The sequence below is a fragment of the Echiichthys vipera genome (genome assembly GCF_963691815.1).
Source record: "Echiichthys vipera genome assembly, chromosome: 1".
NCBI classification, from domain to species: Eukaryota; Metazoa; Chordata; class Actinopteri; order Perciformes; family Trachinidae; genus Echiichthys; species Echiichthys vipera.
In genome coordinates this window covers 6,469,943-6,487,500 of record NC_139826.1, presented here as the reverse complement: position 1 = coordinate 6,487,500, position 17,558 = coordinate 6,469,943, and the positions used below count along the sequence as shown (strand labels likewise).

Genomic DNA, 17,558 nt, shown 5'->3' with positions numbered 1-17,558 from the left:
TGATTGGTTGATTTGGCCTGTCTATCACCAATATAGGTGGTGACTTAGGGTTTATCCAATAAGCAACCAGTATTTTTGCCCCTTCCCGAAAGATCTCCAAACAGAAATCCCTAGATGGAGAGCAAATGCAAATAATGCAAATCAGTCGATCTGATGGAGTCAGGTCAGTAAACCTCTTTTTGATTTCTAAAGGGCACCATTGCAATAGAGAGCTTTGCTCTTAATAGCTCATACCTGATTAAAGCTGAAGTCGTTAACTTTATGAAAAATTCATTTTCACATTTTCTGAAACTGTCACTATATCCAGACAGCAGAATGAGACCGACGATCTGTAAAAAAAAGTCAAGTATCTCTACCTCCACTTTTTGTTTAGTGTGCTCCTAATGGCATCTGCTAATTACCACCGTGCCTGAAGAAAAACAACCAATCAGAGCTGAGGAGCTGATGCATTATCAAAGACTGCTCTGAACTCTGATCAAACTAAGATACTAGGCAGCGCTGTTCCATTTTGTTTTACCTAGTTTTCATCAGAGAGAGCTAGAGCAACAGTTTCAGTATCAGCAAGTATGAAAAAAAACAACTCTTTCTTTACAGAAAATTACCAACAATGCTGTAGCTGTAAATAAAGGTATGTATCTATACAAAATACACATATGCTTTCTTTATATGATATGATGCAGTACTATACTCACTAGTAAGAACGCTTTTGACCCAATCTAAAGATGCTCTATATATAAGATGCTATATATATATATATATATATATATATATATATATATATATATAGTATGAGTTATATACTGAATTACTAAACACTTCTGCATAATGAATGCTCTTACTTTTGATACTTTTAAGTACATTGTGCTGATAATACATTGTCATGGTGGAATGAACTCCTATTTTCATAGTATGTATCTATGGGATGGTATAATATTTTACAGGGTTGTATTTGTTATTCTCTCTTCTCAGAATTCAAGACATGAACCGTGTATGTGTGTGTGTATGAGTGTTTGTGTGTGTGTGTGTGTGTGTGTGTGCTTGTGTTTGTGTGTGTGTGTGTGTGTGTGTGTGTGTGTGTGTGTGTGTGTGTGTGTGTGTGTGTGTGCGCGCTTGCGTGCGTGTGTGTGTGTGTGTGTGTGTGTGTGTGTGTGTGTGAGTGAATGGAAATACTATACTGTATATGCTGAGTCTTGCATTCAGTGTAAGGCTTATCAACTGGTGTGCCCTATGTTTGATCACCTGTGTGCGTATCAAGCATGGCCCTGTTCATGAAGGCCATCAAAGTGAGAATGACAGGAAATGTGAATTACGCTGATGCACACTGAACTCTGCTTCTAGATGAAGGCCACCTTGTTTTGGGCTCAAATCTTTTGTGCTGGGGTTCAAACAGACACAGCCTGAGGTTATGATATGTGAATAAACACTTTTTTATTAATTACCAGCATTCAATCAAGCTCACAAGCAGTTATTCATGTAAGTGTACATTTGTGATTATGTGGACACTTTTTGTTTCTCATTAGGACAGCACACAAGCTATTTTAATCAGTCTGAATTAAAGCGCATTCAGTAAGCACAAGATGCATTTCTGTTGGTTGGTTGCTTATTGATATGTTGCATTCATTTGCCTCATTTCCTCTTGATTTCCTGTTGGAAAAAGATGGTAATTTATTTTTTTAAAAAGTTAATAAACAGAACAGTGCAGTGCAAATGAATAATCCTTACACATTACAATTTGCAAAGCAACAACTGTAAGCCACTGACAAGATAAAATACGTTGAGGGTCAAAAATAGGTCAGATAAATGAAGAATTAAACAATGTTTGTTTTTGTCTCGTTTTATTATTTCTTTATTATTAGGAAGAGTATTATTGGTATTATTGTGAGGACTGCTTTTCTTGGTTTGTTTTTTTCCCCCATGTATACATGAATGTATGTAAAAATGATGAAAAAAAGGATGAATGAAGAATGATAGATCATTTACATCCCACAGTTTTATGTTAATAGTTCTGATTTTAAATCGCGAGTCATTATTTCAAGAAAGTTTCTCATTATTTAGAGGTATTGGGTTATTATTTAAAGAAAAAAAATTCATATTTTGAGATTTTAAGTCATTATTTTTGAGAAAGAGAGAGTTTTAGTTGGGTTTTTTTCACTGCAAATCATAGCCAACTCACGAGAGCAACCAGGCAATGATGCCAGTCCACTGCCATGTTTGTGGACTAATCATGTTTGGTTACATGCCTCTGGACTGAATCATCCGGTCTTTGCCTTCTTATGATTCAATTACAAAACATGTGTTACGGCTGATGTCGCCCAAGTTTTGAAAATCAGGCAAGTTAGGCAGGAAACACACGTAAATGTGCATTCAGGTTTTCTATTATCTGTCTTACAACCTGAATAACAAAATAAATGTGTGCTGTAAAAAAAGAATAAATGAACAAAAGCTACTAAAAGCCTAAAAAGAGAGGAAAACGTCCATCTGAAGGCAGGACGTATGCCTACAGCTACGTTAAACTAACTATTATACTTACGCTAGCTCATACTGATGATAGCGTGAACATAGCAACTCACTTTTATTTCTCGAGGAAATGGTTTCTTTGCTCAGGTTCCTGTTCAGGTCTGGAAGCAGTTGAATCTGACATGAATTGAAAAAAAAGACAGCAAAGTCTGTAATAGCTGCTTGATTTCTTTGAAAGCACACAAACGGTTTTGAGTATGTCGGTTCTATCAGTAGGAAGACAGGTTAGAACGTATGTGATTTATTTGTAAGATAACAGACCACAAGGGTAAAAAGGTACGTACTGCAGCGATAAAGGCGGTTCACCCGAAGGATGTCAGTCGCACTCATCTGGGTGGCCCTACCGATGGCTACATTGTTGTTGGGGATGGGAACAATGGTTGGCTGCCTGTTCCTGGAGAAAGCAAACCTATGGTGCAAACACACAGTGATGAGAGGTTTAAACTGTACACTTATTGAATGACCACTGAACGCTGATGTCTGCAAGATTAAAGCTGCGTTAAGAAGTTTTGTGGTAGAAGAACCAGTGGTGGTCAAGTACTGTACTTCAGTACAAATCCCAGGTTCTTCAATTTTAGTGTTTACATTTGAATCTTTGAACTGCTCCTTTATACTTCTACTCCACTAGCCTACATCTCAGAGTAAATAGTGTACTTTTTACTGCACTGCTTTTGTCTGACAGTCAGACTAAAGTTCATCCAAAGCTAGTCTTGCATTGCCAGACCATACTTCAGCTCTGCCGTATGGTCTGGCCATACAAGTTAAAGGTTGAATATGGAAAGTGAGCAGAACACCGCCATCCAGTGTATCAATATCGTTGTCAACAAAAATTAATTCTGGCAGTCGGGTCACCAGGTTTGTTGCCAGAGTCCGTTTGAGCCTGTTTGAACCCATCCCCTTCGGCAAATTTCACCGTAAAAACAAGGATTAAAGGAGTTTGACTGACAGTTAGCGTTAGCCATTCCAGTTAAGTAAAGATGAAAGCGATGTTAGCGATCAAGGAGAACGGTAGCCATGTGGGCGTGCGTTTGAATGGCGTTTCTCTCCTTTCTCTCAGTCCATGGAGTGAATGCCCGGCCTATATTGACTCTGGTTTTTGGCCGTCTCCGCTCACTCAGCTGCTGGGACAAATAACGTCCCCTTCACTGAGGCTCCGAAGCAGCTGCAGGATTGGAAAACTTCATTTCACCCAGTGCCAGCCTACAGTAGCTGCACCCAACAACAGACAACCCTTGCAACCAGCAACACCCAATGCTATTGGCTGCTACCATGGAAACAGAACGGGACAGAGAGTCATTGTCAAACCCGTCAAATAAAAAAAAAAAATGAATTCATGGGGCCGCCAGTGGAACAGTGGTTAGAGCAGTCACCCCACGTAAAGAGGCTGAAGGTCCTTGAGGCCGTTTGCTGTTTGCTGCGTGTCTCCCCCTCTCTCTCACCCCATTTCCTGTCTGTCCTCTAATAAAAAGGCTTGAGGAACTGCCAAAAAGATCATCTTGAAAAAATATTAACTCAATCTATGAAAATATAGACTAAATCTATTTTTTATGGAAAAGTAATACTTTCATTCTGTACCCCTCAAAACGCCCTGTGGGTGTCATTTTTCTTTTATATATATAGCTTTTAATAAAGATTCTACATATTCAACCTTTAACACTCTGGTATAAGAGGAAAAAATGCTCTGGGCTATTTTTTTAAACCAGTAACAATTGTTTTGCGTGCCACGGATGCAGCAACAGTGCCCTTGCAAAAGAGATAACATAAAGAGTGGATAGGGTGCCGCAGAGGATGTACCCACTACATCCAGAGAGAGAGACTAATCTAAAGCTAAGATGGCCTCACCACAGAAACAGAAGTATAAGTAGGTTGGCCAAGCAGGGTATAACGCCACATATTTACATGTGTTGTTCTTGGTAATTACCAGGGTTTGTGTGCCCTGTGAAACAAAAAGCCAACAAAACAGTACTTCAATTTTTTTTACGGGCGACAGTTATGTCTGTGATCCATAGTAATTCAATCCACAATATGTTCCTAAGCCTAACTCAGTCATTTTGTTTCCTAGACTAAAGTAGTTCTGCTAAGACAACAGTGGATCACGTGGCTGTTATATAGGTCCTTTTTGGAGTCACTGGCAATCAAGCTAGTCTGTAATTTAGCTACGTATGAGGACTTAGATGCATTTATTTATTCATTTTACGTTATGAAGTAGATTGTGTCTCCTTCATTTGAATTGTATTAGAAGAGGCTCTCTTTGTGACCAGTATGAAGAGGAAGAAAGACTACACCTCACGTGTCCAGCAACTTGTTCAACGTACATAGGGGTATTTGAGAATTGTTTTAAAAGATTTGAAAAAACACGAGCCCCTCCTTTAAAAATGCAAAGCTGTGTTACTTACAGTGTATTACATGATTTGATAGTTATATTGTTGCAGTTTATTATTGTTGAGTTCAGTAAGTGAAGTGAGACGCTACCTTCCATAGTGCATGACAGAGTTGTAGTCATAGGGAGTGCCAAGGTTCCTCGTTTGGATCTTCCTGAAATTGAACGCCATTCCTGCAGGAGATCACACAGCTCAATCAAAGGTTGTCTGATATAGTTTGCCATTCAATATGGCTATATACAGTATATATATATATATATATACCGCATATGGATACATCTGCAGGCCATGCCGTTATTTCAAATGTCACTATTTCTGTACACACGGTCATTCCAAAGGTGTTGATAAGCAGAGAAATCACATCCCTAGCTACTCTATACTTGTTACAATGATACAAAGGCCATTTCTATTATTTGTTAGACCCCATTTTGATTGTTTTCTTTTGAAAAAGCTAAAGTTGTTGTGTAACCTGACCCACCAGGAATGACATTCTGCGTCAGGATGCGAACATGCTCGTCCCTGTCGGAGCGGGTCTGTTCGTGGTTGAAGCCCAGGGCGTGGAGCAACTCATGTTGGATGATCTGCTGGAAAACACAGCCCTGGCGCTGCAAAGACACTACCTGGGCATTACCACGACGCCCAACAAATGAGAAACACCTGAAAGATAGAAGTAAACAAAACTTGTGACTGACTTTGAGTAGGCTATATTCATGCATGGTATGTGCATTGTGTACTTCATACCCTGAGCGAGACTGGATATCCACAAAGTCTCTCTGTCTATTCAGGGGTGTGAAGCGGATGCAGGTGGATGCAGCAAATGACCGCAGACCTCGGATGATGGTATCCCTCTCTCTGCGGGCTTGACAGAAAAACAGAAAAAACATGTATCATCAGTTTAGTGGGTTTTGCTGTCATCTTCAAACTCACTCTGCCATATTAGAATAAAAAAAGGACTTTTACTTATTAGGTTATATATAATAATATTACTATAGTATTATACTAGTATACTACTACACAGTACGAGCGCTAACACTAGCACCACTATAACTGCTACTACTACTAACTATACTGCAGCTTCTACTAAAGCTACAACTGCTACTACTGCTAATGCTACTACTACTACTACTACTACTGCCACTACTACTACTACTACTACTACTACTACTACTACTACTACTACTACTACTACTGCTACTACTTCTACTACTACTACTGCTACTGCTACTACTACTACTACTACTACTACTACTACTGCTACTACTTCTACTACTACTACTGCTACTGCTACTACTACTACTACTACTGCCACTACTGCTACTACTACTACTACTACTACTACTACTACTACTACTACTGCCATTACTGCTACTACTACTACTACTACTACTACTACTTCTACTACTACTGCGACTACTACCACTACTGCTACGACTACTACCACTACTACTTCTACTACTACTACTGCCACTACTACTACTACTACTACTACTGCTACTACTACTACTGCTACTACTGCCACTACTACTACTACTACTACTGCCACTACTACTAATACTACTACTACTACTACTACTACTACTAGTGCTACTACTACTACTACTACTGCTACTACTGCCACTACTACTACTACTACTGCCACTACCACTACTACTACTACTACTACTACTACTACTACTACTACTACTACTACTACTACTACTACTGCCACTAATAGCTACTACTACTACTAATACTACTACTACTACTGCCACTACTACTACTACTACTGCTTCTTCTAGCCTACTTCAACTAGAAACTACTACTGCAACTACTGATCACTACCACTAATATATAATATATAATGTGCTGCTAACTAATGATGGGCAAATGAGGCTTCATTTAGCTTTATGAGCCATTTTCTTTATCCACTAGATCCTTGGTTCTCAAACGGTGGTACTTATACCACTGGTGCTAGTCATGCTCTCTCTGGTGGTACGTAAATGACTATCCAAAATAAAAAAGGAAACATTAATTACTAAATTAATATAATACAAAGAAAATACTTAATTTTTTAAGATCCATAAAATTGTAATTCAAGTTCAGCATTTCCTGTCATATTTTGTTTCAGTAACAGCCTGCTGCATGGTCACACCCATGAGTTAGGAGCTAAACTGTGATGGAAGAGAGTGAGCAGAGGTGAAATGATCGGTTTAAAACACTGACATGTCAGTTCTGATGCTAACCTTCCTACAGCGTGGCTGTGGCTGCAGACAGTCATCACTAAATCATCTTCTGATGAGTAAGAGACCTTCCTGTCTGTAGATGAATAGTGTCCGCCTACGCTGCTGTGTTTGAACATTTTGGTGGGACTTGAGAGAGCCTGATATTTACTGAGGTGTTAAATCATGTACACAGTTTCAGAATCACTGCTCTAGATCAGGGGTATCAAACTGATCCAGTAAAGGACCTTGTGGCTGCAGGTTTTCATTCCAACCAATCAAAAACACACCTGACTCAACTTACTCAATCACCTGAACTGTCTTCACACAGTTGATTTGTTGGACCAGGTGTGTTTTTGATTGGTTGGAATGAAAACCTGCAGCCACATGGCCCTTTACTTGATCTGTTTGACACCCCTGCTCTAGATGATGCTCTTTGTTTAACAAAGAGTTGAAAGTTCACTGAATTACCTTTCTTTGAGCATTTTTCTCTAAACAAAGAGCTCCATCTAGTGGGTTCAACAAATACAACTAAAGGCTCATGAAGTCTCATTTGCCCATCACCAGTGCTAACTATTAGCCTGGTGTTACCAATAGTGTACAAGTATTGCTAATATTGCTACATGCTATTCTTTTATGGCTAAGGCTTTTACTTCTAGTAGGCCTACTGCTAATACTATTGCTACTACTACTAATACTAGTAGTAGTACTACTACTACTACCACTGCTATTAATACTACTACTACCACTGTTATTGCTACTACTACTACTACTACAACTACCACTGCTATTACAACAACTACTACTACTACTACTACTACTACTACTACTACTACTACTACTACTACTACTACTACTATTACTACTACTACTACTACTACTACCACTGCTATTACAACAACTACTACTACTACTACTACTACTACTACTACTACTACTACTACTACTACTACTACTATTACTACTACTACTACTACTACTACCACTGCTATTGCTGCTACTACTACTACTACTACCACTGCTATTACTACTACTACTACTACTACTACTACTACTACTACTACTACTACTACCACTGCTATTACTACTACTACTACTACTACCACTGCTATTACTACTACTACTACTACTACTGCTATTACTACTGCTACTACTACTACTACTACTACTACCACTGCTATTACTTCTACTACCACTACTATTACTACTACTACTACTACTACCACTGCTACTACTACTACTACTACTTCTACTACTACCACTGCTATTACTTCTACTACCACTGCTATTACTACTACTACTACTACTACTACTACTACTACTACTACTACTACTACTACTACTAGATATGTGGAGAAATGGTGATTTGGACTTGTTTTGACAACTTGAAACTGGAGTTGTCAGAAACTTAAAGGCACAAATGACTTGTCTGTGTTCCTTTTAATGTTTTCAGTTTAAATAATAAATATAGACTACTAAAAGGGATGTTGATGTTGCAATTCATTGGGGATATATAAAGTTACAAATAGCTTGTTTTTTTTCTTTATAAAGATATGATACTGCAGGTATGAGACTTAAGTTGACCAAGAAAGTATGACCACCTACCTACCACTAACTATTGCTATTGATATAGCAATAGTTAGTGGTAGGTAATAGCTAATTGCTATTGACTACTTCTACTATATTGCTGCTGCTAGCTCTAATACATCTACAGCTAATGTAACTGCTACTACCAGGCTATTACTAACTGCTGCTACTAAATCAAGTAATCACTTGTGCATGTGATATTGGTGAATTATAAAGAGCAATAGAGAACTAAAATAAAAGCGCTGCCTCAGTACTCACAGTACTGGTTGGAGATGCGGTAGGGTACATAGACGTTGCCATCGGTGGCTTTAGGCCACAGGCAGCCTCTTGCTGTACAGGGATCAGCGTTCTTTAGACCTGTTGGCACTGCTATGTCTCCAAATATGACCAGAGGGTCTTCAAAGTTCTTTCCTGAAAAAAACAAAACATGAGGATGATTTAGAAAATGTTGAATTTCATTTTGGACAGGTCAGATCTGGGTCTGATACATGCTCTCTTTCCACACTGATGGTTGTGTTTAGGATGCAGTAGGCCTGTTGGTATGTTCTGTGACACCGGCATTATGTATTATTTTTAAATAATAATCTATGGGGCAACCGCGGCTGAGTGGTTAGAGCGGTCTGCCCCATGTAAAGAGGCTGAAGGTCCTCGAGGGGTGTCTCCCCCTCTCTCTCATCCCATTTCCTGTCTGTCCTATCTAATAGAAGGCTTGAAAACTGCCAAAAAAAGAAAAAAAATCTTACCATGAATATTTTATTCATGATAATACATAGATATCATAAATATAATCTTAATGAGTATTTGTGTTCTTTAGTTAACATTGGATTATTAGTACTGTACATTTGCTGCTGGAAGGATAATAATGAGTTAAACATACCGACATTAACATTGGCCTTCTCTAACAGCGTGGAAACACTGAACTCATCCTCCTCAATGGTGTTGCCTGTGGAATACAAACAATTTGTTCATGTCCTGTATCAGTTACATGATGCACAACCATATGTTTACAAATGAGAAAAGCTGCCATGACTGACCAGAGTACTCCTCTGCCTTTTCTAAAGAAGCCTGTAGTAAGACACAGAGTAAAAGTTGGTTAAACAAAATTGGATGGATTTTGAGCCTGCTGAATTAAAGATGGAGACATTTGCTCATAATGAAATTAAGATAGAAATTAGTTCCAGCAGAGATATAACTTTGATTGGAGAGTAGTGGGAGATGCAGGTTGTATAGAGATAGCATGTGGGGGGAAATAGGGGTAATAGCGGCAATTTTGAAAAGTAGAATTTCTTTTTCAAAATGATATTGTACATTTTTTAAGGCAAAGTTATCAAACATGTTATTGTTTTTGAAAAAGAAACATTTTCCATGTCAATTTCCTCCACTATGAAATAAAATGTTTGCTGTTGGGAGTGCATCGCATTCAATTTAAAATGGTTTCAGAGACAATTGTATGCATTTATCTAATTATTGGAACATTGAGGGTCTGCCCGTCCATGGTAATGAAAAGTGTCAGCAGATGCTTACCTGTATGGTAAAACTGTAGACAGAACTGAAGAGGACACTGAGCACAGCAGCCTGGAGGATCATGGCTGGATGTAGGACAGCAGCAGCAGACCAAGCAAATGTCTGGAACCACAAGAGTTCCAACCTTTATAGCCAGGAGAGCCAACTGACTTTCATCCTAATATGGCATTCTGCTCACCAAAGACTTGTTGACAAATCCAGCTCAACTGGAAGTGGCAGTTATTACTTAAAACGTACTGTGGTTTGTGTAAGATGTGGGCTTTGTGTGTTTGTGTTGTGAGATGTTGTTTTTTATGGCTGCAAAATCAAAATATTCCATGCTTTGTGCATTTTCCAAAATGCAGCCTGTACATGTTTGTATCATGTGCTCTTCTCTCAGATTATAAAGAAACTTTGTTGGGTTGAAACCTTCTTGGAAGATACAATATAGAGATGGAGTCCTGTGAGGGTCTGGCAGCACTGAAAATAACAGGGAAGTTCAGTGTTTTAGCATTTAGTTTGGTTTTGTTTGAAGATGTAAAATCAAAAAACAAACAATACCAAATAAACAAAATATAAAATAACAACAATAATATAAAAAAGGATAACTTTATAGCATGAATAACATAAAAGAAGAAGAATTGCTTTTATTTATCCCACAAGGGAAATTCAATTTTTTCACTGCTATTATGTTCATGTTACACACACACAGGCCTGAAATACACACACATGCACAAACAGGACCTATATACATGCAATTAATGGAGAGATGTCAGAGCGAGGGGGCTGCCAATGGATCAGCACCCGAGCAGTTGGGGGTTCAGTGCCTTGCTCAACAGCACCTCTGCAGTGCCCAGGAGATGAACTGGCACCTCTCAAGCCACCAGTCCACACTCCATTCATGGTCCACACAGTGACTCGAACCGGCGACCCTCCGGTAAATAAACCACAAAATAAAATATGAAGTCCAAAAAGGAGTATGTACGTACGTTTTTACTTATCTGAAACAATCTGTGGATCTTACCAGTAACATAACTAAAATGAAATAGAATTTATCAAACATACAATGATCCCAGTGCTGATAACCCAAATATCCACCAAACATAGCTTAAACAATTAACCTCACACTCTTCCTACTTCATCGTTATACCTCTCAAAAATATATATTTTTGTAAATCTTCTTATATTGATTTAATTTTCAACTTTGCTGTATTAAAATCAATCATTAAATGCAACTCACGAATTGAAATGCAAACACTTCAGAGTGATATGAACACACTGTTTTTTTAAAATGAAACTTCCCCCCTCTCTGTCGGAGAGCAGTTTTTGTATGTTGCCAGGCAGTAAATGGTTTCCTGCTTCATTTATATTGGTGCATAATGTGAATAATGGTTGTAGGGGGCTCAGGTATTGCCCCAGACCTTTACACTATAACTCAGAGACAGTAATACAAGTGAACAATACAGTGTTCAATGCTTTATGATTCAAAACGTATTGTGTTTTTCCCAAAACTGCAATGCTCTTTGCCAGCTTTGCTGGTACATATTTAATATGAGGTTTCAAGTTGATTTTGTGTTCTGTAATCAAATGCACAGTATAAAAATAAAGTTGATGAATAGCTCAATCTGATAATAGAAACTCGGAAAGTAGGCCCCAGTGATTTATGTTTGAGTGCATTACTTTATTGTAATATTGTTTCATATTTGGTCATTTTAGGTAGTCATCAATAGAAGATATAGCTGTTATTTATAAGCTCTGGCCTGTGAAGCCGAACAACAGCATTATGTGAGTAGAAGAAGGACTGAGGAAATGTTTTTAACTGTCTTTTATACTCTGCATGTGTCATCTCCCAAGCCCCCACCACAGCGACTTCCTGGTTGATCCAATCAGGAAGTGCCAAAAACTGCAGTTCTCCGAGTGTCCACGAGGAGCAGTTTGCACAATAGAGCAGTTTCTCATTGACCCCCATGTTTAACAGGCTGTTTTCACAGCATTATAAAACCTGTTTAAGGCATGTTTACATATAAACACTCGAACCTGTGGCCGCTGCCTCAAGGACCTTCAGCCTCTTTACATGGGGCGACTGCACTATCTGCTGTACCACCGGCCACCCAACTAGTCTGTATGTTTAAGTCATATCTCCATGACAACACTGAGGGGGTTGGATTTTTTTTGTACCAGGCTAGTTTTTATTTTATTGAAGGTTAAAGTTTATGAATAATTAGGGGCTTGGTCTCTTGAGTGACAGCTGACAACTAGAGGAGAAGTGAGGGCCAGAGGCTAGTTGTCAGGATTAGCATTAGCATGCTAACTCCGTCATCTCGACCTGGACTGTGGTCATTCGTGTGGTGGTGGTTCCATAAGTGACAAGATGGTTTGCTCTCCAATCAACTGAACAACAGATGGTTTAGGAACACATAGTGTTAACGTTAGCTTTGTTATGCTAATTAAGTAGCCGCACTTGCACCAGGACTTGCAGTACAGCCTGCTATCTCTGACACATACACTAGATGTTAATCTGGAGCAGCGGGAGGACTCGGGCCATGAGGGTCGGTGTTTTACAGTCTATGAGCATGGTACTGTGTTGAATATCAGTTTCAATCATAGATCAGAAACGCTGCCTGCACTTGACTCGCACAGTCGGTGTAGTCTCCACTAGAGACACAGGAAATTTTTTTGAATGACTACCGTTCCCTTCCCAGAAAAAATTCTCAACACTGACTCCCACTCCTGTTTATCTTGTAGCGTGTTCTGTTAGCCTAGCTCCCGGCCGGTGGTGCTAATTCAATAACAATGCCCAGACCCCACCTGTCACCATACAGCCTCTGCTTCACACAGAGAGCGTGGTTAGAAGCTCCACTCACTCAGCTCACAGAACAGATATATTTGCATTTTATCAAATATATCAACCCAAATCCCCCATCCCCACTGTATATGTGTTTTGAACACAATAACTGTATCAACATTGAATGATCAGTTCAGTCTGTGTCACAGGCTTCCCCTCACTTGCTTTGCTGGGCGTGAAAATAAAGACAATGAATCAGTAAAACACTGTTGATTTCTTCCAATGGAGCTGACATGAAGACTATTTTGGTTCAGTAGATTTCTGCTGTCAGTCAGCCGGTGAGGGTTGGTTATCCAGTGCCTGTCACTCGGCTCAGCAGAGATCAAACCCCTCTGGCTTCAGGTTCGTGCCGGCACTGTACCCTAAATTGAGTTGTCTGCTAAATTTCACTGTGCATTTTAAAGGTTTAAATTATGCTGATCCTCACTTCCTCACTTCTTCACTGTGTGAAAGGGAGGCCCAGTCTGGCTTTTATTCTTCTCCTTTTTTTTTGCAATGCTTACTGATACTTACGTGATCAATTATAAGCCATTCATGCAACTTTTTTTTGGTTGCCAGGTAGAGGATAGTGCCTGGAATTTACACAACTCCTCTCTGTGGTTAAAACCAGAGGTGTAGAGTTACAAAAGCCGTTTTTGTGTTTATGTGACTTCCCTAATTTGCGGGCACAGTTACAATATGTGTTTGGTTTAAAGACAGTCTTGCAAAGTCTTGCCAAAACAGGAACAATATGCATTGGATAAATGCTTAGGGTTATAAAAACACAAACAGTCGGACACTGCCCTAATTACAATCTCCAATGTAATAAGTAGTAGTAGTTTGCTCACAATCGTCTTCAAATGCGAATGTAAAACAAGATTGGATTAAGCAGAGATAAGATAAGCAAGTCCATATTAACAGTACACCAGACTGATGATATGATTAAATAAAGGTACTTAGTCTGCATTCATATAGGCATGTAATATAACTATATAGAATATGATGAAAAGAAATCTGAAATCAGAGCATTTGGTCAATATTGAGATCATGATTATACAACAGGATTGCTCATTGACTTCACTCATTGAACTTTACTTTAATATATCAAAATATAAAATGTCGCCGGTTTGTTTTAGGCTTCATGGAGCCTCATGAACCACCATTGTTGTAATTTCTGAGCCCACTAGATATAGCTAAAGTTTACTATAATATATCAAAATAAAAAATCATATAAAAGGAATCAAAATAAATAAGATCAGAAAACAGAATTGTGTCACTATAATATTTTATTATGACAGTACATTTTTTTAAAATGATCCTCTGTAGGCAGTGCATGAGTTCTACGGTGCTGCTGAGTTTATGCAATCCAGTCGGCTGCAACAGACTGACAATGAGACCAAGACATTTCTAAATAATGTGGCTTTGTCTTGTGACAGCTCGACTGATGTAAGAGCAACTGAGGAAAATGCATTGTATGTTTTCTACGGCATCAGATGTAAACAGGAAGAGAAATCAGAAGATGGATTGATTGATGTAAGAAGTGTGTAAAAGGACAAAATTAGTCGTTACAATTTCAAAGTAAAAAGAGCAGGGAATCGACAGCTGTTTGACATTTTCAGTCTTATCTAGTATTTCTTATAGAATCAACACCAAATAACCAATTCTGAGTATGTGAAAGATAAAGCTATTTAGAAGTGTAAAATACATTCATTACTACCCTCAATTCCTCCATACTTCCTCTTAACTGTTGATTAGCTGTATTGCTTTCAGCTTTGTGACACTGCGTTTTTTGCCTTTCTGTGTGGCCTTGCTTAATTCAGCAGGACAATACCAAACCACATTCTGAACGTATTTCAACAGCATGGCTCCGTAGTAAAAAAGGCAGGGTGCTAAAAGGACCGGCCTGCAGTCCAAACCTGTCACCCATTGGAAATGATCATTTTGTATACGACAAAGGAGACCATGAAGTGTTAAGCAGCATAAATCCAAAATCAAGCAAGAATGGGAAAACATTCCACTTTGAAAACAACAGACACTGGTCTCCTCAGTTCCCAAACTCTTGCAGTGCTGTTAAAAGAAGAGGTGGTCAAACAGAGTGGTAAACTTGTCAGACTTGTCTCTGTACTTGTTTTACTAGATCTTAGTGCTGCCTTCGACACTATTGACCATCACATCCTGCTACACAGACTAGAGCATCTGATCGGCATTAAAGGAACCGCACTGAGCTGGTTTAAGTCATATTTATCAGATAGATCTCAGTTTGTACATGTTAATGACAAATCCTCCATGCACACTAAAGTTAGTCACGGAGTCCCACAGGGTTCTGTCCTTGGACTGATTCTTTTCACCTTATATATGCTTCCCTTAGGAAATATTATAAGGAAGCACTCCATTAACTTTCATTGTTATGCTGATGATACACAATTATATTTGTCGATCAAACCAGAAGAAACCCATCAGTTAGATAAACTTCAAATGTGCATTAAGGAAATAAAAAGCTGGATGACCTGCAATTTCCTGATGTTAAACTCAGACAAAACTGAATTTATTGTACTCGGCCCCAAAGGCCTCCGAAATTCAATAGCTAAAGACATTGTTACTCTGGATGATGTTGTGTTGTCCTCCAGCACCACAGTAAGGAATCTGGGTGTTATTTTTGATCAGGATATGTCCTTCGATTCTCACATAAAACTAACAACAAGGACTGCATATTTTCACCTGCGTAATATTGCAAAAATTAGGAACATTGTGTCTCAGAAAGATGCAGAGAAACTTGTTCATGCATTTGTTACTTCTAGGCTGGACTATTGCAATTCCTTATTATCAGGCTGCTCCAATAAGTCTGTTAAGAGTCTCCAGTTGGTCCAAAATGCTGCAGCTCGTGTACTAACTAAAACAAATAGAAGAGAACATATTTCTCCTGTATTAGCTTCTCTGCACTGGCTACCTGTAAAATCTAGAATAGAATTTAAAATCCTTCTCCTTACGTACAAAGCTGTTATTGGTCAGGCTCCGTCGTATCTTAAAGAGCTCATAGTACCGTATCACCCAACTAGATCTCTGCGCTCTGAGAATGCAGGGCTACTCGTCGTTCCCAGAGTCTCCAAAAGTAGAATGGGAGGCAGAGCCTTCAGCTACCAAGCTCCTCTCCTGTGGAACAAATTCCCAAATGTTATTCGGGAGGCAGACACTGTCCCCATATTTAAGAGTAAACTTAAAACTTTCCTTTTTGATAAAGCTTACAGCTAGGGCTTACGATGAGACTTTATTCTGCTTAATTATGCTGCTATAGGCCTAGTCTGCCGGGGGATAATACTTTTCCTGATACTCTGAGCTTCTCTCCTCTCTGTCTGAATCATTCATGTCCCATCAATGCATGTTACTGATTCAGCTTCTTCCCCGGAGCTGTTTGTGCTTTGTCGTCTCGCAGGTCTCTGCTGATCGTGGTGGTGCCTGCTGCCATGGTCCTACATGACGCTTCCTGCTGCTATTGTCACTGTTACTCATATATACTATCACTAGTTTAATAAACTATAAAATTTGTAGCTGTATCGTAGCTGCTATTGCCACTACTCATCATTGATCATGTTTGCCACCATAATTATTATCATTTTCATATTCTGTCACCTTAGCTGTGCTTGTTTCTACTATTCTGTTGTATTAACTGTCTTAACATATACGTTATATTCACATTACTATAAATATTATAGTTACTGTTAGGCTTTGCTTGCATCTCTGGAAGTGTGTCTGTCTGTCTCTCTCTGTCCATCTGTGTGTCTTTTCTCTCTTTCTCTCTCCTTTTCTTCCTCCCCAACCGGTCAAGACAGATGGCCGTCCTCCACAGAGTTGGGTCTGTCTGACGTTCCTGCCTGTTATAGGGAAGGTTTTCGTTGCCACTGTACTCTACAGAGGAATTGTTGGGTCTATGTAAATCATAAATAAGTCATTGAGTGTGGTCTTTACCTACTCTGTAAAGTGTCCTGAGATAACTTTTGTTATGATTTGACACTATAAATAAAATTGAATTGAATTGAATTGAACATCACCCTGTCCAAACTGATTTGAAACATGTTGATGCCATTCAAATTCTAAATGAGGAAATAACTTTCAAGAAAACAATGAAAATTCTCAGTTTCAATGTTTGATATGTTGTCTATTTTGAATTAAATATGGGATTTTGATGTTCCCAGACATAGCTGCTAGCATGTGTAGCTACATCTTAAAGCTGTTATAAAGTTGTAACTATACTGCAGAGTGGGATTTTGTTATGCACTGAATCGTTGTATTTTGTTCTTGAGCAAATACATTTTGACCACCTGCCAATGTTTGCAGTGACACCTTGTGTCTGAAGAAGACTTCTGTGAACCACGTATTCTTGTTTTGTATCTATGCCCCACAGACAAAGATCCTATGACACATGTGTTTTATAACATCTGGCAGGTAAATACTGTAGTGCCACAAATACAGGCCTTTGGTATTAAGGCCTCTATTATCAATATTTAATCCATACAGAGTCCAGATGTGTCCAATATACCTTAAGGCGATCTA

The 17,558-nt window shown here is 38.8% G+C and overlaps 2 protein-coding genes across 2 annotated transcripts; both read right to left on the bottom strand.

Moving 5' to 3' along the window:
• Positions 1-1,433: 1,433 nt before the first annotated feature.
• On the bottom strand, positions 1,434-10,329 carry LOC310947152 (low choriolytic enzyme-like). Its single transcript, XM_083913853.1, has 10 exons — positions 10,208-10,329; positions 9,718-9,748; positions 9,561-9,626; positions 8,942-9,094; positions 5,640-5,757; positions 5,377-5,555; positions 4,990-5,071; positions 2,802-2,926; positions 2,571-2,634; positions 1,434-1,644 (listed from the first exon to the last, which is right to left on the bottom strand). Exons 1-9 carry the CDS (start codon positions 10,268-10,270, stop codon positions 2,573-2,575), a joined length of 879 nt encoding a protein of 292 aa, XP_083769979.1. The 5' UTR covers positions 10,271-10,329; the 3' UTR covers positions 1,434-1,644; positions 2,571-2,572.
• LOC310948063 (uncharacterized protein) lies at positions 7,044-8,600 on the bottom strand (the record flags this gene model as incomplete). Its single annotated transcript, XM_083915068.1, has 3 exons — positions 7,044-7,048; positions 7,993-8,487; positions 8,573-8,600. The coding sequence occupies 3 exons, from the start codon at positions 8,598-8,600 to the stop codon at positions 7,044-7,046; spliced, it is 528 nt and encodes a 175-aa protein (XP_083771194.1).
• Positions 10,330-17,558: the final 7,229 nt, after the last annotated feature.